The sequence below is a fragment of the Argentina anserina genome, chromosome 6 (assembly GCF_933775445.1).
Source record: "Argentina anserina chromosome 6, drPotAnse1.1, whole genome shotgun sequence".
NCBI lineage: Eukaryota > Viridiplantae > Streptophyta > Magnoliopsida > Rosales > Rosaceae > Argentina > Argentina anserina.
This window is the reverse complement of record NC_065877.1, coordinates 34,651,701-34,675,045: the sequence shown is the minus strand read 5'-3', so window position 1 is coordinate 34,675,045 and position 23,345 is coordinate 34,651,701. Positions and strand designations below refer to the sequence as shown.

The following is a 23,345-nucleotide window of genomic DNA, read 5'->3' as shown; positions in this document are numbered from 1 at the left end:
ATACATTCTGCATTTTATGCAGAAGTTTGGAGCCAAAATTACATAGGCAACGTATGTGACCGCCAATCATAATTAGTAGTTGGGATAGTGAAATAACTTAGGTCTCCCTCGATATTCTGAAATTCTTTCACTTTGCCTTGGAATAACTTAACCCTGCTTAAAGTCAGTAACCTGAAAAGTAGAAACTCGTTCTATTTTTTGGTATCAATTAAATGGAAATGGGAGTATGAAGCTCAGTCATTACTCTAGAAAGTGGAAACCACTTGAGTTGCATTTTGTGAACTTCTGCATATCAAGCCGTCTGTCTCAGTAGGCTAGGAGCAGCCACACGCCCCACGCTCATAGTGGCTAATATGGAGTAGCCTCGATGATCTATTACGAATAAAGTCCATGTTTAGAGCTCTCATCATCGTCACCAGTAATCTGCGCAAGAGCACCTCCCATCTTGAAAGTGATGGAATCTGTTGGTATCTCTAACAATGATCACCCTGTTTGTGACCTTCGAGATAAGTTTCACAGCAACATGGCAATCGTCACATATTCTAAGGTTCTTAATGACACGAATGGGCGCTTCTGAAGGTGTTTTCATGAGTCCATATGCTACTGCTAGCTTCTCGCTATGATAACAAAGGTAATCTTCCTTCTGCTCATCCTCCACATCATGTAGCACTGCAGCAATGTCTGGCACATATCCTAATGGTTTAATCTTGGCCAACAATTCCCTAACCTTTCCAAGTATCTGACTAGACTCTGGGTGTCTGTTATCATCAGAACAAAATATATGGGTCGAATTTCTTATCTCTATCCAGCTCACTCCAGGCTCTTTCTTGATGTTTCTGTCCCTCATCAATTTTCGGATATTCACCACTCCATCCCACCTTCTGGCCTTGGCATACATATTCGACATTAGTATATATGTTCCCATATCATTAGGATCCATTTGGAGAAGCACCTCCGCTACTCGCTTACCTAAACCGTAACTTTTATGTACATAACAAGCATTAAGCAAGGTTCTCCAGGCAACAATGTCCCACTTGACTGCAGTAGTTCTCATATATCTCTCAGCTTCATCAAGTTGTCCAGATCTGCTAAGGAGCCCCACAACACATGTATGGTGCTCCACTCCAGGTTCAACGCCAAACTGTATCATTAGCCGGTTCAGATAGTAGAACCCTTCCTGCACCAAGCCCATATGCGCACAAGCCGAGAGAACACCAACAAAGGTAACGTGGTCAGGAGATTGTCCTGCTGCCAACATATCATGAAACACGTTTACTGCATCCTTACCAAGCCCATGATGGGAAAACCCAGATATCATTGCATTCCACGTCACTGAATCTCGATAAGTCATATGCAAAAACACCTCATTTGCTGCTTGAATGTTTCCACACTTCGAATACATGTTGATTAAAGCATTCCCAACAATGATATGGTATTTGAAACCTGACTTCTCAACTGTAGCCTGTAATTGATCTCCATGTCTTAGAGCAGACAACCCTGCACATGAGTTAAGCAAGACAGAAAAAGTATATTCATTTGGACGAATATCTTCAACTTCCATCTTTGACAACAGACCTAATGCTTCCTCAAAGCACCCATTTTGGAAATAAGCAGCCATGACTGCAGTCCACGAGAAAATGTTCCGCGTTTGCAAGCCATCGAAAATTTTCACAGCATTCCAAACCTTGCCGCATTTCCCATACATATCAATGACTGCACTACTATTAAACACATCAGACTTCAAACCAGTCACCAACATTCTGCTGTGCAATTGCATTCCCAGTCTCAAATCCTTAAGCTGAGCACAAAGGCCAAAAACAGTGACATAAGTAACACTGTCCCAAGCCATGCACCCACCCACCATCATACCCAAAATCTCCATTGCTTCCCTCACACGGCCATGTCCCAATAAACCATTCAAAACCGAATTACACGAAACAACATCATAACCCGGCACAGTGTTCAAAACCATCATAGCCCCTTCCATCTCTCCACAACTCGAATACATCTGCAAAAGTGCATTCTTAACATACCGATGACAATGCAATCCAGCCTTCAACACATACCCATGACACTGCTTTCCCTCCTCAACTCTCCCACAATCCGAACAACAAGAAAGTACCGTTGCGAAAACATACTCATTCGGGCAAAGATTCTCCACAGAAACCATGGTTTTGAACAAGCCAAGAACCTCAAAGGCACGCCCTTTATGCAAGTACCCAGCCATAAGGGCACTCCAAGAAACCAAATTCCTGTGGGGCATTTGATCGAACAGGTGGTGGGCAGTTGAGATTTGGTCACATTTGGAGTACAAGTTGATGAGGGAGTTGGTGTGGAACATGCTGAGGGGTTCTGAGGTTTGGTTGGAAATGATGAGGTGGGCATGGATTGCTTTGCCAATTGGGATGCTCTTAGTGTCGGCTGCATTTTTCAAGAGCTTGATCGGGTCTTCAAAAATGGTGCGTATTTGCTTTGGTTTGAATAGAGAATACTTTGCAGTGGGCATTGCCTCGTAGGGGAGGTTTGGGTTTTAAACTCCTCGGAGTATTTTGGTCGTATACATAAGGAGTTTACTAGTAGTAATGCGTAATTGAAGTAAAAATCTGATTCGGTGAAAGTGAAAGAATAAAAAATAAAGATTATATGTAACCAAAAAAAATAAAAATAAAGATTATATATTCTAATCTCATCTCTCGATAGTCTTTCAATTAAATGACAATTAAATATTTTTATAAGGCCTACATGTCTAATCTTTTTATTTATTTATGATAAACATACATGTTTTATAAAATTTCTATGTAGCATGAATAACCATTACATATTCCTCTGATGTGACTACGCACAAGACAAGAGGTCATGAGTAAACTCAAAGTTAGCATGCGATATATAACTTTTCTTTAATACTAGGGGACACTCAATTATTCCTAAAATTTGTTAATTCTACCACTTAAACGAGCATGACAATATGCAACAGAACTCTCTAAACTTTCTCTTCACCCTTCACACAAGGGCATGTATCAAGATCTTCAATTTGGAGACTTAGATCATCTCTGATCTCAACTTCCATTGCTTGCGGAATCCCTGCAAACGAACCCAAAAATACAACCATTTATTGGAACAGACATGGGAGATTTCAGACTTCCCCAAAAGACAATGTTTCGATCCTTTGCAAGATCAAAATTGAAGACATAGTGCGACAGGCCTCGGGGCTTAACACTAAAGCTACGACGCGAAGCTTCCAAATCCGACGAAACTTGCCTTGCATTTCCTTGATCATCACCGGCTCAGTGGTGAGGGTTTTGGCCAAGAGGAGGGAATTTATTTGGAGCAGTGGATTATCCAAATGATCCACGAACGATACATCAATGACGTCGCCACTAGCAAGTGCCAAAAATTGAGCAAAACCAATTGTGACCACCTCAAGGCTCGACATGTTGAATAGAGCTAGGGTTTGCAAAACCCTAACATGGGAAGCGGCTACTCCATGTCTAACCTCAATTACACTAAAAGTCAAATATATCCGTAGTTTAATTGATTACACTTCATTAAACCCAATTTAGTTATTTTTGAGACTTTTTAACGACTACATGGTGCTTAAAAAGATTGTGATTGCTATTGCATCATTTGCATGGCGTATTTCCCTAACTGGTCAAAGATATAAAGTGTTTGTCTCAACCCTCTACAGTTCACTTATATTATCTTTGATCGCATTTGGTTTGTGCAACTTTTCTCGTAAGATAGGCAGTTGGTGGTAAAATTTGCCTCGCCGGCTCGCCATGTTGCTTGGAATCTTTCTTTTGATTTAGTTAATGTACGCCGTATTAGAGAGTGTTGTTTTCAATTCTTCTTCAGTCGGAAAAATAATAACAAAAATTCAGGTCACCATTGGGTTGGGCTGGGCTAGAGATCCCTCCACGAAATGAGCTATGGCCCAATAATTTCTTCGAAAAGGTGAGGCCCGAAAAATAGAGAAGGTGGGGGAATAATATATGGTTAATGACACGATGATGGCTCCAAATCTACTCGTCGAAACCGGAACAAGAACCAGAAGCCGAACCAGAGGAAGTTCGATATGTCGGTCTCACTTGTCAATATCTCTTCGTGTCCACAGCAACTGGTAATTCCCCTCTCTCTGAGCTTTTAATTTGATTCTCCATTTTTAATGAAAAACTGAAGTTGGGTCTCATCAACAGTGGAATTCAAAGGCGCTCCCAAAACCCTCGGCATTAACAAAGGAGCTGAACCCCAGCAGCGCAAGGGTGCGTTTGGGAAACAATCATCGGGTTAGAGCCTTTTTTTCCAATCCAATTGAAGAACCCATCGTCAGGAAAGCTCTTCAGGTACCTTGAATTTAATTATACATAAGTCTTCAGCTAGTATCTGTGTTATTTGTATTGCTGAGTTTTCTATTACATTTCTTCTAAGATGTTATGCTATAGCTGCCATTATCTGTAGCAAGTTTTGTTGGAAGGCAACTAATTTGTTATCTGAGCCCAAACTTAACACCTTTATTCTGAAACTGAAAGAGTTGGTCAGATTTGTGATGTTCTTACACAAATGGTCAAGTTTATCTCACAATGCAATGCTACATATATGTTGTGGTTTCTCTTACATAGACTCCCCCGAAATAGTTGTATTTGCAAGTTTCAATCGAAAGCAACTCTCTTGAGTCTTAAACATTTGCTTACTGGCATATGATTTTTTTTATATGAAGTCCATGAGAATAAGGATTGTTGTGTATAAATGATGCAAGCACGATCACGTCCAACATTATCTCTCTGGGTATTGTTCTGTAGGAGCCTGTGGCTTTCATGGGAGGGATGTTTGCTGGCCTTCTACGACTTGATCTGAATGATGATCCACTCAAGGAGTGGGTTTCAAGGACTGTTGAAGCCTCGGGGATTACAGAAGAAGAAGTTGACGCTGACGGTTTAAACCCTGAAGAAGAAACCCCGCAACAGATTGAGATCGAATAGCATCTTATTTCTCTTCATGCACACAATAGCCAGCAACCTTTCCTTGGCTTATCAAGCGTGTAATTATGAGCTGCAGGAGTAAGTTCTGCTGACAACATATGTTGATATGTTATCAACTTATCATGTTTCACTTGTATTTGTAGCTGGCTAGTGCTCTCAACAATTCAAGTTAGCTACTTGCGTTCTGAACTCTATTTTGGAAAATCAAAATGAAGTAAAGAAGATATGGTTTTGAGTACAAGAGCTGAATTGAGTGCTAATAGCAGTGTATCTGTCAGTTAATGTGACAGTAAGCATTAGATTATCTGTAGAATCATACTTGTTCACAAACTAGAAGCCTAATCCCATCTAAGCTCTGGTAAAAAAAGAACTGTAATTTTTTATGAATTATGATCGTTGGGCAATCATAGACTCTTGTGTGAAGAACTGAAGATCATGAACCTATACGAGCTGCAAAAAGGTGAACCCAGATATTGATATTCAGTTATATAGTATTTGCCTGCAATCTGATCTTTAGCATAACAGGGTAGATCCTTCATCCTTGTATATATTTCTAAACCCCTCCTGCAAATGGACAATACATGATATAGCAGATGAATACAACAAGAACATATGGTACCCGAATGTATATTTTTCATTCTCGTGAAGCATTATAAAGTTGACATTTGCATTTCTAACCTGAAAACTACATATCAAAGAAAATAAATGACAAACAACAAAAGGAAGACATGTTTCCTACTTGATAATGAGATATAAGATGGTAGATACACATGCAGCACAAATGCAGTAATTGAACAAAGAACGTGGTTCGACTTGGTAGAAAGTCTCACTCGAGTACTTGACACAAGTCACACAACTATATAATCGTATGTAGACGTTATCGATCCGTCATATCATCTCCATATTGTGTCACAAAATCATAAGTATTAAGGGACAAAACTTAATGAAAACTTCCCCACAATAATCCCATTGCTTCCTACTTTGTAACAAAATATCTTAGGTACTGTCATGAATCGAAGTATAGCGACTAGTTAGAGGTGACTTCATCAAAACAAGGACCGTAAGAAGTTGCATTTTGCTGGCACTCAACAGCACACCCAGCTGGCTCACACCGTTGGGCGTAGTCATGTAGTATTAGGTACCCTTTAGCTCTCACACATTATCAACTAGTCCTAGAGGACCTACACATTATAAATCTTTCGACTGAATCTCCAACACTAAATGTAATGGAGGATTCACAGAGTTTCTTATGTGCAAAATTAAGGACCCTTTATCCAGTTTATCACTATTTCACAGCACACACTCCACCAACGATTCTAGCTATAGTGTCGGTGTCTATGGTTTTCTGCATTTGATGTATACCAATTCCTCATTACTCGCTTGGCATATTCGATCTCCTTTGACATTTTACTTGTTGAACTTTCATGTATGGGAGACACCAAGTTGGTGTCCGATCTGTACTTTGTTGGTTGTTACTAGTTGAATGTAGGGCTACTACTTCATTCTGATAACTACAAGTGCAAACCTAAACAGTAGTACAGTACCCTAAGATTTCACTATCTCCATTAAAATCCACGAGACATGTATATCACTGTCTTTAGGGTTCTTCAATTTGTACTGGTGGGACTCCAGAAGTAGATCAATTAGAAGCATTCATAATAACCAATTATTTATCCATTACCAACTTCATTGAAAACTTAGCTTAACCAACCAAACCAGATAAGATTTGTGGAAAAAGAAAAATACTTTGTATGGCTTTACTCAAAATGACTACTAGACAAAGTAGCTAAAGGCTCCACCTTTTACATTCTCAATGAAAGGTGCATGCAAATTATATAAGCAGCCCGAGTTTATTACAGTACTAAACAACTTCTATTGATAGTGTGATAGTGACTCCATGAATTAGCAGAAGGTATTGAAATCCAAACACCAAACTGCCCTAATAGCCTTGACATAAACTCTTTCTTTCTCTGTCTTCAACAGCCTTGAACTGCAAACACCAGAATCAACTTGGGCCATTTACTTTAAAAACAAGCCCTTCTCATTTTAACCATATAGCTTCAGCATCAGCAAACTTACTCGATATAACTAAACAAACTGGAAAAGCAGCTTCAATAGCACATAACTAGGTAGAGTTTTTTCAAGGACTTATTAACGGTACTGTCTTCCTGTGTATGTCTGACCAAATGACCAGTTAGGAGGGGCAACATTGTAAGAAACCGATTTGCTTCCATCGCTGGTTGTGACAAGAAAAGAGAGGCTTTGTCCATTGAGGTAAGAATTGCTCTGCCAGTTTTGTCCCCAGTTTCTTGACATCAATTGCCACCGGGTTCTTGAACCTTTGATGGCCACAGAGTGGACATCTCCGGCACCACCGACATTCGTCACCAGCACTAGGTTGAAGTACGAGTGTCCATTTATAGTGAATCTTATTCCTCCTGCTCTCCTGCATCTCACCCTGAAAAATATGAACATAAACAATAAGCCTTAAAAATATATGACATTACAACTGAACTATGTGACAGAGAATTGACCGTTAAGAGTAAGTACTCACCTTCTGTATGATACAGGGACAACTCCAGCTCTGTACTGAGCTATCTTAAGGAATACGGGCTGAGAGAGATCAAAGTGCTGCTGCGGAGGGTCGCACCAACCCCCCGGCGGGCAGAAGTTAGTGGCAGTGACAACAATGGTGCCAGGGAGGCACCACTGTGGGTCATTCACGCACCTGAGCTCATAACATGCTCCACAGGTCAAGCCATTGTTGAACAAAGCAGTGCTTAGAGCTGCTGTGTTAGTCCCATATCCTTGGCTGTATAGATTTCCATAGCCACAAGCTCCACCTACAATGTAGATTAAGCTTATGTAACCAAATGAAAGTTCTAAAAGCAAGAGTGTAAGCATTGTTTGAAAGACATACCCATAGTCCCAGAAGCATCACCACCTCCATAGAAAGTTGCATGAGCATTGGACCAACCAGAATAATAATACCCCTGAACAGAAGAGAGCATAGACATGAACCCAATTAGAAGAATCCCCAAAGACGCCATTTTGTCCTGCATGATAAGATTTGTGAAGTCTTTTAGCATCACTAGTACAAATTAAGTAGTACTACATAATCTAGTTTATTCTTCTACAGAACCAAAAGGAGAGAGATAGAACTATTTACAGGGATATGAACTAAGCAGTAGTGAAGAAATGAAGAGGGAGGGTTTGATCAAATTTTTATGAAGAATAAATAGAGGTCGGTCAACATCACACCTGAATTGACAACCTGACAAAGTTTGAGCTGTTGGGACCAAGCAACTCTCTGCTAAGTGGTTTTGGGACTCTCATTTCTCTGTAGAAAAAGGAATCAATGCATGCAGAGTTATAGTTTTGGGACTAATAGCGGTTTTTATGGTTCAAACCGCGTGGTTATCAAGTTTCCATTTAGCAATTAATTTCTATGAACCCCCAAGTGTCTGTGAAGACGGCACAGTAGATTTGGCTCAACCAACTAACTAGAAGGTTTCTACCTCTCAATTTGAATGGAAATTCATAATACATAAGCGAAGAAACAATACATATCATGCTAACACTATCGAGTCTCAGACTAAATATCATGGTGTCTAGGCTTGAACTCAAAACCTCTTGCAAAGAATGCTTGTATTCCAAATTAAAGAATAAGTGTGTTCAAACTTCAAAGGACTTCAGCTGTGATTAAGCTAATACCAATGGTAAGGTTCCCTCTAGAAAACTCTCCTAATATCAATTTGTAACAATATTCCAGGCATGTTGGGGTTTGCTAGCTTGTAGTTCCATTCATGGAAAACAGTTCTTGTAGTTGTAAATCACAGTCTTCCATTTGTACTCCCTGCAAGTATGTCATCAAAGTATTTATCGATTTGGTAATCCAGTATCTACATAACAAGATTTCTTATAATAAATGTCACTCAAGTCCAAACGTTGATGGGATAGGAGCACATGCATAATGTTCCATGGTCTATACATCACTGGTTTGGGGAAAGATACAGTCATTTATGGCATGCCAAACTTAGAGACAGGGGAGTGGGTGCATTTAAATCTACATTTTATCTTGCTGATCATTAACTTGTATTGCCAGCTTTATAATCCAGTACAGAGGAAGGATCGAAGAAGGTATCGTTTTTTTTTTTAATTAAAAGGAAAGTATCGATCAAAATAAGATGTTCCATAAATTATTTCATAGTAACTGTGTTAAGTAAAACTGTACATCAAATGATCAAATACTAGATGGTGTTTAGTGACTTTAATTAGTCTATACCAACTTTTTTTGGTTTTTAACCATATATCTAACTATGGCTTTTGAAAGTGTGAAAATCTTGGGGCTGTAGTATTTTCTGTTTCTGTTATAGAGTAACGTTAGGCTAGCTTGTCGAATACATAAATAATAATAAGGACAACCATTTGCTAAGTAGTCATGTACGTGGTTGTCTTCTACCTTCATGTAAACAGAACTTTAGTCTGCATCTCTGATTCTCTGTTTAGAGTTGAGGCTCCAAAGTTCATAAATAATGGAAAACTACTTGTCCAGTAGTAGCAAGAGAGGTGAAAACAGCGTATCTTTGAACGAAATTTGGTGGGTCTAAATGTGATTCAGTCTTCACCACTCTTTATCTGACCCCCGACCTTATTAGAATCAGATATGATATGGATTTTTGCAAAAGCTAGCAAAACATTTAGGTCAAGAGCTGGAACTCGGAACCTCTCTCTGGAATCTAAAGTAGTAATTTAAAAAAGGCACTTGAATCTGATCAATTATGTCGAAGGAATTTGATAAGAGGTTCTGATCACTTCTAAACAACCTGCAAAATGTATCATTATATTTATCCCTTATCTATGAGAACTTAAAGAGGAACTTAAAAAATCAGACTCAAACTATCGCTATTATATAAAGAAAGAGCAAATGGTGTCGATAACCAAATCACCGAGGAAGATGTGGGATATTATTCCATTAACCGAAAGTTCTGTTGAGAAAACAACTGATAGCACTAGCTCTCAAAGAAAGCTACCATTTGAATCAATTCTTTACCACGGAAAAGACCACCCTACCGGAATCGCTCTCACTCCTAGTTTTCGCACTAGGAGTATTCTCTTTCGGGTAAGTAGACACTGGAATTTTCAGCACTCGCTAAGCATCTTGGCAATTTAAGCAACTAATTGTGACCCTAACTGACACAAACCAAATTTAACACGCGCATCAGAACGAAGTGTGATCATTCGAATACATATGATAGTAGTTTGATGCAGATAGTGCATAGATATATATGTGTGTGATTATATTTATGTGCACACTCCACATGTATCTGCGATTTTGAGAGGGGCAGGTGAATGTGGTACCATTAAACTTGTGCTCCTTTCGAATGTGACGTAAAGCCTAATTCATATCCCATGTGTCGACAGACTGCGACTGTGTGTTATCCAGAAAATCTTGTAAACTAAGAGCTACTAGCTTGTAAGTATTAATTAAAAAACACATGCAACCTTTGCTGCATTATTGCTAAGATTACACGTCTAGCTCCATTAAGAACACACAGCTACCTTGAATTAATATATAGTTTTGAATACATTTAGACTATGCATGTTTTGGCATAGCATTCAGGATCCTGGCATGGATAATGAAATAGATCGATGCACGTACTGCAGCTAAAAGCCTAAAACAGCTGACTATGTCTTTGAAATTCCTTTTGGCAATTAGGGTTGTTCGTCCTGTTAGATATGTGTGCATGTATAAAATTCTACTCCAAATCGGTTTGCTAAATTAATTAACGTTTATAACAGTTTACAGTGTTATATGTTGGATCTCTCAGTCTCTCTCTCACACACTTTCAATATCATTCTTTTTCATAAACAGAAAGAACACAGTATTTTATCTGCATTTTAGTTAATTATTGCATGGAACAGCACGGGTCGATTTGTACTATTGCTGCACAGTAAACTAGCTACCTCGCTAGCTATATTCATATATATTTTCTGAACAATATGCAAGATTAAAGGGTTTTATCAGTCCAATATTAACATTCAATCTCCTAAAGTATGCAATGGAAATTGACGTTAATGGCATATATGATTAATTGTTATTATTACGTCCTTGATGTACAAAGGTGATGAGCGCAGAAGCTTCAACATATCGCAATGACTGACAGAAGATCCATTAACCATTAAACAAATTTTGAAGATAAAACAACAATATTAGACAGGTTAAGCAAACTGTAATGTATGAGGTGAATGATCAGTGAGATCTCTTTCTTTTTTATCTACTGACATTTCTCAGTGACCTTTGCAGAAAACAGATTCATTGAGGCATATACTATAATGCTATTATCAGACCCCAATTAATGCTACCTGGGTTTGATTAATGTTGGCATATCTCGAGGTGTAAACCCTCACATGAGACAAACGCGTATAGGAAATTAGGAATGCTACTCTAGCTAGTGTGCTTCATATTCAAGTTCCTTGCTAGAATCAGATGATATTAGGGTTTAATCTGGGTTAAGATTAAAGTGATTGATTGTGTGACGCCGTGACGGTAAGACGATATTAGTCTCTTTGTTATCGGGTGACAAAATCAAACCAAGCAAGCTGCCTTGGATAATTGCAATAAGCCATAGACGTTCTCTTCATACTTGGTTCACACCTAGAAATTGGTGGAGTCTGAACCTAGTTGCTGACTTGAGACGGATCAACAATGGGATGTCGAAATCTGAGAGCTAACCATCGGAGTTTGGTCAGCTTCGGCTATACAAAGGTACATATGGCGCTATATTTGAGTACCCACAATGACCGTCTCACATGGTAAGGCGCATGCACACAGTAGGAAGTTGAAGGCTGAACCCTGCGAGGCTGCGACAATACAACAATCTTGGTTTTCAATGAAGGACAAGCAAGAATTGACCTCTCATCTCAGGCTTTTGCAGTTGGGGACGCCCCCACAAACTAAATAAGCGATCATCATTTAGGTCCTTCATGGAAGCAAATTGCACAAGTCCCTTCCTTTGGTCATTCACTGCATAAGTACCGGGATACGGAGAAATATAGCTTCGTAGCGCGAAATTGTATTGTGCCCAGGACAATTGGAGATCCGGTATGGTATGGACTAATTGTTAAGATATGAACAAAAGATCTATTCATAAACGGCAATAGGGATTACAGTACTTGGTAAAAAATGAATGTTATAATCAAGAGTTAAATTACAAGTGCTAATCAAAGCAGGGTCCTGCGAATTGAATTTGGACCATAAATTCTTTCCAATTCTCAACGAATTCCCATCACAAACTCAAGAGAGGACCGATTAAAACCGGCATAGGTTCAAAGGGAGATTCAAAATACATCTTGTTATTTAGGGTTGTCCGTAATAAGGTGAAGAACCAGGAGGTCGAACACCTGGGGGTGAAGCACCACCTGGTCGAACAAGCAGAGCACCTGGTTGATGCATAGGTGATGAGCCTGGAGGCATTGGTGCGGAGGAATATACCGGGCCACCTGATGATGTGGGATATGTCTGACCAGGAAAGGTGCTGGGAACAGATACAAAGGAAGCTCGGCCTGCTTGCATGTTTGGATCCCATGACGGCACCTGTCCAGGAGGACCTCCCGGAGGACCTTGAGCCGGTCCTGCTGCTGCAGCACTGTATTCATTTCCATGGTACACAGGAGCAGCCTGAGTATTCTGCCAAGCAGCAGGAGCTGCTGGGTAGCCAGATTGCACCGCCAGCAAACTAGCGTCTGGGATTGTATAATCTCTACTTTTGTCACTGTAGACCTGCAATTAAATATAAAAAACAAAAAGTTAAAAAATCTTACGTAAGACTTCTTAAACATGTTCATATGATAAAATGTAAGTGTCAAGAAGCATACATTTAATGACCAAAGGACCACAGATCCACAGGAAGTCTTTACAATTTCCCCTCAATTTTATTCTCAAGAACCCTTTACTCTAAAGCATATATTTTATACCTTTACATTGAGATCAGTATGACGAGAGTATGATAGATGAAGCTTACAATAGCCACCATCATATATGCAGTGCCCCTCTAGAGCTTCTCTGGCAACAGTTGCGGTAGCAATATCTGCAAATAAGGACTCACGCATGAATGACAACTGAATCCCTCATATTAATGACAAATGGAAAACACTATATGTTACGGCGAAATTAGAAGGTCACATGTCAAAGGAAAATACCAGGGTATTGAACTAATGCTTGTGTTTGACCATTCTTCTCGAATATAGCAATCTTTTGTACAGTGCCAAAGGCAGAAAATACCTATAACATGTAAAGCTATGTGTGATACATATAACATCATTCTTTGTAAATTCAGCACTTGAAATACACCAAAGGAGTAAGCCCTAACCGTGTGAATAACATCCACAGTGACAGCATACTGCATATTTTCAATGGATGCCAGAAGAACGTTACTCTCCATCTCTTTCTTCTTTCCATCAGGACCCACTGTAGGCTGCAGATAACAGCCAATTAGCATTAGTTTCAGCTTAGATGCTAGTGCACACTAATATAAATTACAGAAAATATTCTATGAACTATAACATACCTGAACAACTCCCTCAATTGCAGTAGGGTTTACAGGAAGGTATGGATTTGTGTAATCCCTGAAGTATCAGCACAAAGAAAAGACATACACATTATGCCTGATATATAATCAAATTGCCCCGTAGAGTAGAATAATGAGGTAACGATGGCTTATAGTTTAATTTCGAAGTCAAAAAATTATTCCAGCAAATTTTACAACAAAGCAACATAATTGGATAATTCCTGAAGGAAATTATAGTATGATAAGTTAATTAACTCAAAGGACCAATGACAATAACTTTCTGTCAATATTATAACCTTCAAAAAAAATTTAGGTTTTTATAGGTTAAACTATTTCACCAGTCAAGTCTGAAAACTCAACCCGGCACAAATTAGAACATAAACATGACAAATATTTTTGTCCGCTTTAACTGAGATGACTGGCAGCAGAGATGCATTAAACAACATCTAAGCAACATGTTTAGTTTGAAGCCTCTTAAAGCAAGTAAGAAAAACAGATCAGATACAAATTGACACAGACATAAGTGAAGCAAACAGTTTTTTTTTTTGTCTTTGTTATCCTGAAAGAAGACAACTAATAGGAATTTATGTCCCAGCTGATGCCAAAAAGTATCTTTTGCCAACAATAATATGATACTGACAATAAGACATCTCAAACAAGGAAAAAAACAAATGTGTTGGCAAGGATAACAAAAACATGTACGGTAAGAGAATCTGAAGTATCTAAATGATTGAGTAAAACAATAGCAGAAGCAATTGATATGATCTGCAACAATAACAGACAGGCAACTCTACTTTAAAATAACAAATGCATTAATCTAATGCATAAGATCAAGGATTTACTAAATGTCCATGACAAGACATCTGTGTTCTGGTTACCAGGCGCACTAAACCCTAGATGACAAAAACCAAACACACCAATTAGCAGTTCATATAACATGCAACCAGAGTAGCAAGAGTCGAGAGCTAACCACAACAAAGTACAGAAACACAGACATAAAATTATACCAAAACAGATTATAGATGTCTTTGCTCTTCTATTACCTGCTTCTGTGTGACTGGAACTTGATGTTCAGATCAGTGTGTGCAGAATATGAGATACGCAAGTGGCACGAACTGACATGCTCTGGAAGCAAGTACCTGAAGGTGAATGATCCAATCACAAAGTTAACAACCCTGCAAACTAGTCCAAAGATACGGAAATCCGGGAAAATATGATTGGAATATAAACAAATGGACAGTGCGTACTTGGGTATACTTCTTCCATCCAAGGCATTCCTCGCCGCAGATGCAGTGTCGGCATCACTAAACTGAATCAATGCCTGCACAATCGTTACAAAGATATAAGACAGACAGACCAAGATTGCAAGATATTTGCATAACTAAGAAAGTGCAAGTGTGGACCTGGAAGCCTGCAGCCTTTTCAAAAGTAGCAATCTTGTGCACAAACCCAAAAGCAGAAAACACCTGAAAAAAGTCATGATTCATCAAAGACACATCATATGGACAACCAGAGTGAAATAACACAACATCGAAGAACCCCCAGATGAAATTACCATTGGACAACATAAAAATTCAAACAGACGAGTTATAAGTGCAGAATGAGACCTGTGCATATATGCGTGACCATAGAAAGGAGTATGACGTACAAGATAATAATTCCAAACTGCCTCCAAGAAAAGAATTTTAATAAGAGACATCACCATATTTGATTCAACCAATTCCAATAAAAAAGACATAAGAAGAAAACCCACGATTCACATTCAGCAATTTTAGCTTATCAATACTAGGTTGATACATGATTTATAATATCTTTAAAGACGAATCCACAACATCAAAACACGGGACCAAAACGCACTTACCAAGTGAATGACGTCAATGCTCACATCGCCAGCTTCAACGCCCTCGATGGTTACCAGCAACACATTCCCCGAAACATCTCCAGGGCTTTTATTGTTCACAATCTCGTGTCTGTTGGAATACTGTATGTAAACTGTTTTCCCCCGGACCTGAGCAGGCTCCGACGAAGACGCGTAATACGAAACCATATTTATAGCCTGGTTTAGGTCTGCCTGCAAAAGTAAATCATCCCAACAATGCTTAAAAGAAAACAATGCACATTTTATAAATTACGACAGACTAGCACAGAATTACTTCAGTAAAACTAGGAATCTTAACATTTACATGAACTTTCGATTTCGTAAAACCTAGAGCCATTGAGATCATGCACACACAAAATCAAATTAGCATTCAAAAAGGACAGTAGATCCTTCTGTAGCTCCACGTAAGCTCTCATAGCTATGAAAACAAACACAGATAACCACCAATATCAAAACCCCCAAATCCAACTATTGCAATTGACCTAATAACCCCAAAATGTAGATTAGCCCAGAGAAATTGAGTAGCTGAAATTGGGTGGGGGACATACAAATTCGACGAAGGCCTGGTTACGATTGGCGCCGACGTTGCATTTGGTGTTGACGATCTTACCGAAATGCTTGCAGAGCTCGACGAGCTCCTCCTCGGCGCACTCCCAGGGGAGGTTGCGGAGGTGGAGCACCTTCGATGGCGTCTGCGTGTACCTGAACTGCGGCGTCCCGGAGGTCGACATAGAAGAATGGGGGCAGTGGCCGGAGATTGATTTGGTACTGGAATTGGGGGTTAGGGTTTGGGTGAAAGAGAGGGATTGGGATGGGGTTGTTTTGTTTTCGATTGGATTGGATTGGGTATTGATGTCGGGCTCGTTTATAGGCTCATTATAATAGAAATAACTTTTTTTATTTAAATGATGTAATTTTTGTTTTATTATATAATTGTTTCACTTCAAATTGTGCGGAATCTTACAAAACTATATATACGCCGCTCATTGCTGCGGCTTTGTGTTAATGTTCATGTTAGCATAAGTTGTTGTGCATCGTAATTAGGTCTCTGATCAGAATTATAAAGTAAAATTAAGTTTTGTATATACAGATTTACCATAAAATATGCCTAAAGTGAAGTATGTAATGAATTTTGATATTCAATTTTAATATTAAGAGAGTATTGATATTGTTATATCTTGAGATAATATGAAAATATATTTTTTGCCTTTTGGAGTATCATTACGCAGAGAAGAGACATATTATTATTATTATTATTATATATGTCTGAGAGTTGCCAAAAGTAATTATTCACATGATTGTGCAAAAAGCTTAATTAAAGCTCAAAACAAAAATGTAAGTCAAAGTGCTTCTAATCAATATACATCGAAAACTAATGAATAATCTCAACAATTATATCCATACGTTTTCAATTTGCTCCAAACTTATTTTCTGTAACCTAAAATCAACATGAAAATCAAATCAACTTCAACGCCTTCATTATATACCAATAAAATCAAATGCTTCATAGAGCACTTGAACTAGGACTCAGTCTACTTGAGTTGAGAATTACAAAATAGAAAATGTCACCAGGTATTTCAGCGGTACTAATACCTTCAGTTTGTTTGTGTTTTTTGAGCGTGCTTATCAATAGTGTTGTTTTAAAACAAAATTGTTCATCCGATGGAATTCGACCCAATTTGATCCCGAGGTACGAATGGAAAAATCTGCGTTTGCATATTTAATCGACAGCAGTTTTTAAAAGCTCAATTTTATAGTTTTCATAATTTGTCTAAAAATTACATTGAAATTCGTAAACTTAGGAAACAAGCTGATTCACCAAACACCTTAGTTAGGATTCTTTGATAATTTAAGCCCATAATCTAAATCAAACTCGGAGTCAAACTCAACATTCGTCGCCAGATATATGGATATGCATTCTTCATTGGGCCGTACAAGTCAATGTTAACAACATTACTTAAAATCCATTATGTCACGTCATTTAATATTTTTGGGACCAATGTCATGGATCTGGCCATTCGACTGCCACACTTGGTCCATGCGGCGCTCCATCCCCTTAGAACCAGCCTTATCTAACAGGGGCAATGCACTTGTTTCTCCCTGCCTTGAGCTCATAAGGGGATCGGCTCCAAACCCCGACCAATGTGTAGGGCGACCTACTCCCTTCGTCGACGTTAAGTTCCCGACTAGCGACAAACTCTCCAAACTTAACCGAGTCAGCCTGCTTGAATCTCATGGAAGGGGGCAGCCATACATCTCCCACATTTCTGATCTTGGAGCAATCTTACATATGCATGAAACTCATATAACCAACGACGCTCACGATAAACACTCTCCAAAACGGGACGTGACACTGACCACTCATATGTGATATTGACATAAGAAACTAAAATTTCCAAAATAAATAAAGTGCGGTCAAAACCCTAGAAATCTAAATCTAAATCGGAGATCTACACCTCCATAATCTCCAATCCACAGTCGCAGTCTGAATCTCCAAAAGGTACCATCTCTTTCCACATTTGTCCTCCAAAATTTCCCCCAAATTTCCAAAACTAGGGTTTCCAGATTGACCTCGTCGTCGATTTCACAGATAATCCATGGCTGGCCAGAGGAATAGTTACGGCAAACGTTCCCATTCACAGTCCGATTACTCCGACAACGGCGGAGGAAAGAGAAGACACCCCGGCGAGGAGAGGGAGCAGTTCATCATCGACGCCGAGGACACAGTCTACCGCTACCTCTGCCCGGTGAAGAAAATCGGCAGCATAATCGGGAGAGGCGGCGAGATCGTGAAGCAGCTCAGGGTCGACACCAAGTCCAAGATTCGGATCGGCGAAACGGTTCCCGGCGCCGACGAGAGAGTCGTGACTATCTACAGCGCCAGCGACGAGACCAATGGCTTTGAGGACAGTGGAAACTTCGTGGCGCCGGCGCAGGATGCTCTGTTTCGGGTTCATGATCGGGTTATTGCTGAGGATACTCATGCCGATGAGGAGATGGATGCGACTCATCATGTTACGGCGAGGCTGCTGGTGCCGTCGGATCAGATTGGTTGCATAATTGGGAAAGGAGGGCAGATAGTTCAGACTATTCGGAGCGAAACCGGAGCGCAAATTCGGATACTTAAGGATGATCACTTGCCTGCTTGTGCATTGAACTCCGATGAACTGGTGCAGGTATACTCAGTTTAAACTCAGAGCAAGTTTTTAAGCTGTATATAGTAGAGTTTGCTGAATTCGACTTGTTCGTTGGTTTAAAATACTGCCCTATTTATGTAAATATGCATAATGTGCCTCGATATGAATTTTGTAATCGAAGACATAGGTATATATTGCTGGAAGTTATTCAGTTGTATAGGTTGTTAGGTTGGGTGTTTGGATGCTTCCTTTTTCTCACATTGTTTGTATTTGTTTTTGTTTGTGAGCTGCAGGTATCTGGGGAAGCTCCACTTGTTAAGAAGGCGCTTTTCCAAATTGCATCTCGCCTTCATGATAATCCATCTCGGTCTCAGAATTTGCTTACGTCTTCGGTGCCTATGTACGCTTCTGGTGGTTCTCTCATGGGTCCAAATGGTGGTGGGCCTATAGTTGGGCTAGCGCCGCTGATGGGTCCGTATGGAGGAGGTTATAAAGGTGATGTTGGAGACTGGTCACGCTCCTTGTACTCGGCTCCTAGAGATGAAGGTTCTTCAAAAGAATTCTCTCTTCGCATGATTTGTCCCACTGCCAATATTGGAGGTGTGATTGGGAAGGGTGGTGTCATCATTAATCAAATCAGACAGGAATCTGGGGCTGCTATAAAAGTTGATAGTTCACAATCTGAAGGCGATGATTGCTTAATAACTGTTACTGCAAAAGAGGTGAAATACTATGTCCCTCTGTTTTATGTTTACTAGTGGAGTGATATTGCATAGTTTTTGTGATTGACCTAACACTTGCTATTTCAGTATTTCGAAGATCAATACTCGTCGGTTGTGGAAGCAGCAGTGCGTTTGCAACCCAGGTGCAGTGACAAAGTTGAAAGGGATTCAGGAATCCTCTCATTTACAACTCGCATACTTGTTCCAACCTCAAGAATTGGCTGCCTTATTGGTAAAGGAGGATCTATTGTTACTGAGATGAGGAGACTAACTAAAGCTAATATTCGCATACTTTCCAAAGAAAATCTTCCCAAAATAGCAGCCGAAGATGATGAAATGGTGCAGGTAATATATTTCTCATGATTTTCAGGTGTTTTTTATTTCTATATCGTGTTGTCTAATGTATTTCTTGATTAAGCTGATAAACGCTTCCTCAATTTATAGATTTCTGGAGACCTTGATATTGCTAAGGAAGCTCTTATACATGTTGTGACACGATTGAGGGCAAACCTTTTTGATAGGGAAGGTGCAGTGTCTGCATTCCTTCCAACAGTTCTGCCATATCTTCCTGTGGGAGGAGATGCGGCAGATGGTTCAAATTATGACAGTAGAGATGGAAAAAGACATGGACGTTATGGTGGTTATGGTGGCTCAAGTGATTTTGCAGCTAGTGACAGTTACGGAAGTTATGGTGGTTCGCAGGTAGGCTTATTTTACTTGCTTGAGGTCACCTTCTTTACTTAGATTCATCGTTAGATCAATTGTTTTTTAATCATAAACCATATGTTTCTTTAATAATTTGATAGAAGATTTTTGTGGTATATACTTACTGTGCAACAACCAAGGTCTTCTGTTAATCTCCTTGGTTCATATGATATATCATAGGTTGGCGGCAGTGGCAGCCCATATGGAGCTTATGGAGCTTATTCTTCTGGGCGTACTGGTAGTTCTGGGTAAAACTCCAATAATTTCTCCATCTACTTGGCTTTTTCCTTTCTTAATTGGCTTTGTTGCTCCATGTTAGTTCTATAAATGCGTGTTTGCATAGTTTAGACTTGAATCAGTAGTTGAATATTCATATTCCCGAAAACTTGTAATAACATTCCATGAATTCTTTCACGGTTATCTTCAATTGAATTGATCCTGATTCAAAGCTTATGATATCAGGTTATCTAGCCAGAACCCTGGTTCTCGGCGGAGAAACTATGGTTACTAGAATTGTTGGTACCAGCAGGTAGACATTGGTTGTCTTTTAGATATTCTTGTCCATTATTATAACTGGCAGTCCCCCTTGTCCAGTCATTTGATAACATAACCTATCCAATCTCCCTAATATAAAATTCTGATGCTCTTCTTTTACCTTTTTTGCCTTTCCCATCCCATTAAAACAGCTGAGTTCTATGAAGCCCGAAGCTAGCCTACTGCCTGCCTAAACCGGAAGATGAACCAGCATATGATATAGTCATGGCCCACCTTGACGCTTCTACTTAAAAGGCCAAGAAACCAAATTTACCAAGCTTTAATATCTGTGTTCCCTAGAACCCAGTTAGCCAGCATGCCTATACGGCTGTTTTCCCTGTACACTTCTATGATTATGAAGCATGATACTTCCGACTTCCCCTTGTGCTACTCTTTAATCTTTTGAGCTTTTCAGCTATATTTATTACTTCCGACTTCCGGGTGTTTATTACTATGGTTTTGCTTCCTTTGTTGCTTGTGGAAACTTAACCATTTCCTTTGTGATGTAGCAGATATCTGGTTTCCAGTCATTTATGAATTTATTATAGCAGATTATGGGATCAACTTTAGTGATTTACATATCTTATTGGTAAAGTACATATGCATATGCTTTTAAAGGAAAAGACATATTTGGAATTTCATTTGACAATGGTGAGAAATTCATTTATGCGTTTCCAAAAGTATTGTTGATATTGCCATCCCTTTTACCGGCTTGCAGCCATTTTTAATAATGCCTTGTCGTGCTTATTACTTGTATTCCTGAATGTGTTTTGCCACCTGCATTTTTAAATTAATTATTAAATGAGTTAAAGTTTAGATATTTTGAAATAAGAATCATATTGAAGAATAATGGGTGGTACTGTGCAAAATCGATTTTGGTTTTCATCTTATTTCACTTGCAAAGATGCATGCATTATGCTACTGGATAGACCAGGTGTCTGTTTGAAGCTCAATTCAGTGAATTCACATATGATCTAGATTGTGCATTGTAAGTGGATTTGCCACAACCCTTTTAAACTTTTTTTTAGCTTTGAACAGACGCCTGGCTTATCATGTAATCCAAATATGTTTTAATCAAGTTGCTAGATTTGTCCTTCTGGTTTATCTCAATCTTTAAAGGTTGGTGCACCAGTTAGTTGTTGTTCAGCCGAGTGTCGGAATTGTCCGAATGGATGCATGAAACTTTGATTCCGATCAAGGGGAGATCAATTTGGGAACTTCTGGTGTCTTCGATCCTGCTGGTAGGATGTTTTATATATTGGCAGGTTTTGTGAACGTTGTTGGCCATCTTGTGGACAGTTGAATTGAAGAAAAGTTATCCTCATTTGGCTCAGAGTGCATTTCTAATGGCTCTTGGGTTGTATTTATTGGGTTCTAGCTTTACTAGTCAATGTAGTTTGTGAAAGATGATGGATGAAAACACAGTTTTATAATTTTAATTTTTATTAAACTACTTTAATGTGACACGTTATTGTGGTACATCTGTTTGGTTTCTCTTCTTTGAGCCTAGAGATTAGGCGGATGATTAGTCAGGTTTTTAAAATTTATTTTGAACTGCAGAACAAGTTGATTAACAATGATCATGACAGTGAAAATCGTAAAACGTTGTGGACTTCTGTATTATATCTGCATCTCATTTTAATGGGTTCAGTTAGGTAGATATTATCAAATCGAATCGTAAGACGTTTTGAACTTCTTTATCTTATCTCCATCTTATCTTAAACCCATTAGAGGTTGACAAATTCGAGCGAGTCGTTCACACTCTGAGAAGAGACATTAGTTGGTAGGGAAGCAAAAAGTACGTGCTATCTGATATAAATAAGATGCTCTATTTATTATTTAGTACAAACACCGGCTTCCGCGACCCTGAAGTTTTTGGGTACAAGTGACACCAAATATATTAAATTTACTTACCTAACTCGCGCTGCTACTCGATATAGCAGTACAGGCAAGTTTCAGAGGAGCCATACCGGTGAAGCTAAGCAATCAATTTGAAAGTAATGCCTCTAACTTATGTGGCTGCATTAGAGCATGCTCTTCTGAAATCCTCAGAAAGGGAAATTGATGGCGATGGATCTCTAAGCTTTAGACCGCCTAGTTATATCTCTTGGTCTAAGCACCCATGCATAGTCACATGACTCACATCCACTAATCTATGAACCCTCTGATTTACTCGATTTCTGGTCAAAACTCTATTGGATAATGAGATTCAGAACGGACAGTTCTAGAGCTGCTCTACTGGTACAGGGTTCTGTCATCATTTAATAGTTAATCAATGTTGAAGCAATGAAGCAACTTCTGAGTTTCTTTATAAACAACTCGACTCTTATCAATGGCTGCCTCAACCCTCATTCGTCCAAGCACTGCCATTAAGACTTTGCACCCAATCGGGTTCGGGTTTCTTCTCTTCTTCCCGTTCCTGTGCTTTGTTCTCTTATTGAAATAGGGAGAGGGGGTTGATTCCCTTTTCTTTCTAGAGAATGTTGTCGTTCTCCTTTGGGAAAAATGGCAACTTTTTTGAGTTTTCTGGTAGTTTGGCTCTGCTTCATTGGTGGGTTTGTTACTATATGCATATAAATGTGTCATCTAAAAGTCCTGCATGTGGAAATGAGGTGTGTGTTGCAGCCAAGGATGACTTGCCGGCATGGTTCAGTTAGTTATGCAAACCATCCATGTATATATAAGCTCGTATATTGCTAGAACATAGCATATATGTGTGCTTGGATCATATATGTGTACGCATGTCACTGAGTTTCGATCGGCAAGTCGTCTCTGGCTACATTATTGCCTCCTTTTCTCATGCTAGATTTAAGATGATGAAG

The 23,345-nt window shown here is 39.2% G+C and overlaps 5 protein-coding genes across 7 annotated transcripts; 2 read left to right on the top strand and 3 right to left on the bottom strand.

The window, feature by feature from the left end:
• Window positions 1-133: 133 nt before the first annotated feature.
• On the bottom strand, window positions 134-2,506 carry LOC126797396 (pentatricopeptide repeat-containing protein At5g39680). Its single transcript, XM_050524032.1, has one exon. The coding sequence runs from the start codon at window positions 2,504-2,506 to the stop codon at window positions 413-415; it is 2,094 nt and encodes a 697-aa protein (XP_050379989.1). The 3' UTR covers window positions 134-412.
• Window positions 2,507-4,031: 1,525 nt separating this feature from the next.
• LOC126799862 (UPF0426 protein At1g28150, chloroplastic) lies at window positions 4,032-5,217 on the top strand. Its single transcript, XM_050527125.1, has 3 exons — window positions 4,032-4,117; window positions 4,194-4,340; window positions 4,797-5,217. Exons 1-3 carry the CDS (start codon window positions 4,073-4,075, stop codon window positions 4,974-4,976), a joined length of 372 nt encoding a protein of 123 aa, XP_050383082.1. The 5' UTR covers window positions 4,032-4,072; the 3' UTR covers window positions 4,977-5,217.
• Window positions 5,218-6,739: 1,522 nt separating this feature from the next.
• Window positions 6,740-8,224, bottom strand: LOC126801228 (expansin-A15-like). Of its 2 annotated transcripts, XM_050528712.1 has the most exons (4): window positions 8,146-8,224; window positions 7,897-8,032; window positions 7,531-7,819; window positions 6,740-7,434 (listed from the first exon to the last, which is right to left on the bottom strand). In XM_050528712.1, the coding sequence occupies exons 2-4, from the start codon at window positions 8,024-8,026 to the stop codon at window positions 7,128-7,130; spliced, it is 726 nt and encodes a 241-aa protein (XP_050384669.1). In that variant the 5' UTR covers window positions 8,027-8,032; window positions 8,146-8,224; the 3' UTR covers window positions 6,740-7,127. The 2 variants fall into 2 exon arrangements, with proteins under 2 accessions (XP_050384669.1, XP_050384668.1); XM_050528711.1 differs by lacking the exon at window positions 8,146-8,224 and having other exon boundaries at window positions 7,897-8,139.
• Window positions 8,225-12,105: 3,881 nt separating this feature from the next.
• LOC126801236 (polypyrimidine tract-binding protein homolog 1) lies at window positions 12,106-16,234 on the bottom strand. Of its 2 annotated transcripts, none has more exons than XM_050528724.1 (10): window positions 15,974-16,234; window positions 15,408-15,617; window positions 14,950-15,012; window positions 14,794-14,867; window positions 14,590-14,685; window positions 13,547-13,604; window positions 13,349-13,453; window positions 13,179-13,260; window positions 12,954-13,066; window positions 12,106-12,759 (listed from the first exon to the last, which is right to left on the bottom strand). In XM_050528724.1, the coding sequence occupies exons 1-10, from the start codon at window positions 16,154-16,156 to the stop codon at window positions 12,337-12,339; spliced, it is 1,407 nt and encodes a 468-aa protein (XP_050384681.1). In that variant the 5' UTR covers window positions 16,157-16,234; the 3' UTR covers window positions 12,106-12,336. The 2 variants fall into 2 exon arrangements, with proteins under 2 accessions (XP_050384681.1, XP_050384682.1); XM_050528725.1 differs by having other exon boundaries at window positions 12,617-12,759; window positions 13,001-13,066.
• Window positions 16,235-17,803: 1,569 nt separating this feature from the next.
• On the top strand, window positions 17,804-20,969 carry LOC126796677 (KH domain-containing protein HEN4). The gene is made up of 8 exons (XM_050523415.1): window positions 17,804-17,925; window positions 18,016-18,601; window positions 18,856-19,284; window positions 19,372-19,629; window positions 19,729-19,986; window positions 20,170-20,237; window positions 20,452-20,518; window positions 20,676-20,969. Exons 2-7 carry the CDS (start codon window positions 18,023-18,025, stop codon window positions 20,498-20,500), a joined length of 1,641 nt encoding a protein of 546 aa, XP_050379372.1. The 5' UTR covers window positions 17,804-17,925; window positions 18,016-18,022; the 3' UTR covers window positions 20,501-20,518; window positions 20,676-20,969.
• Window positions 20,970-23,345: the final 2,376 nt, after the last annotated feature.

Coding starts and splice junctions, on each gene's coding strand:
- LOC126797396 (XM_050524032.1), bottom strand. CDS start 2,506: ATGCCCACTGCAAAGTATTCTCTATTCAAACCAAAGCAAATACGCACC.
- LOC126799862 (XM_050527125.1), top strand. CDS start 4,073: ATGTCGGTCTCACTTGTCAATATCTCTTCGTGTCCACAGCAACTG. Junction 4,118..4,193: donor CTTCGTGTCCACAGCAACTG/GTAATTCCCCTC, acceptor TCTCATCAACAG/TGGAATTCAAAGGCGCTCCC. Junction 4,341..4,796: donor TCGTCAGGAAAGCTCTTCAG/GTACCTTGAATT, acceptor ATTGTTCTGTAG/GAGCCTGTGGCTTTCATGGG.
- LOC126801228 (XM_050528711.1), bottom strand. CDS start 8,065: ATGCTAAAAGACTTCACAAATCTTATCATGCAGGACAAAATGGCGTCT. Junction 7,820..7,896: donor TGATGCTTCTGGGACTATGG/GTATGTCTTTCA, acceptor TCTACATTGTAG/GTGGAGCTTGTGGCTATGGA. Junction 7,435..7,530: donor GTCCCTGTATCATACAGAAG/GTGAGTACTTAC, acceptor CATATTTTTCAG/GGTGAGATGCAGGAGAGCAG.
- LOC126801236 (XM_050528724.1), bottom strand. CDS start 16,156: ATGTCGACCTCCGGGACGCCGCAGTTCAGGTACACGCAGACGCCATCG. Junction 15,618..15,973: donor ACCAGGCCTTCGTCGAATTT/GTATGTCCCCCA, acceptor TTACTTTTGCAG/GCAGACCTAAACCAGGCTAT. Junction 14,868..14,949: donor AAAAGGCTGCAGGCTTCCAG/GTCCACACTTGC, acceptor ACGATTGTGCAG/GCATTGATTCAGTTTAGTGA.
- LOC126796677 (XM_050523415.1), top strand. CDS start 18,023: ATGGCTGGCCAGAGGAATAGTTACGGCAAACGTTCCCATTCACAGTCC. Junction 19,987..20,169: donor GAAGTTATGGTGGTTCGCAG/GTAGGCTTATTT, acceptor GATATATCATAG/GTTGGCGGCAGTGGCAGCCC. Junction 20,238..20,451: donor GGGCGTACTGGTAGTTCTGG/GTAAAACTCCAA, acceptor TTATGATATCAG/GTTATCTAGCCAGAACCCTG.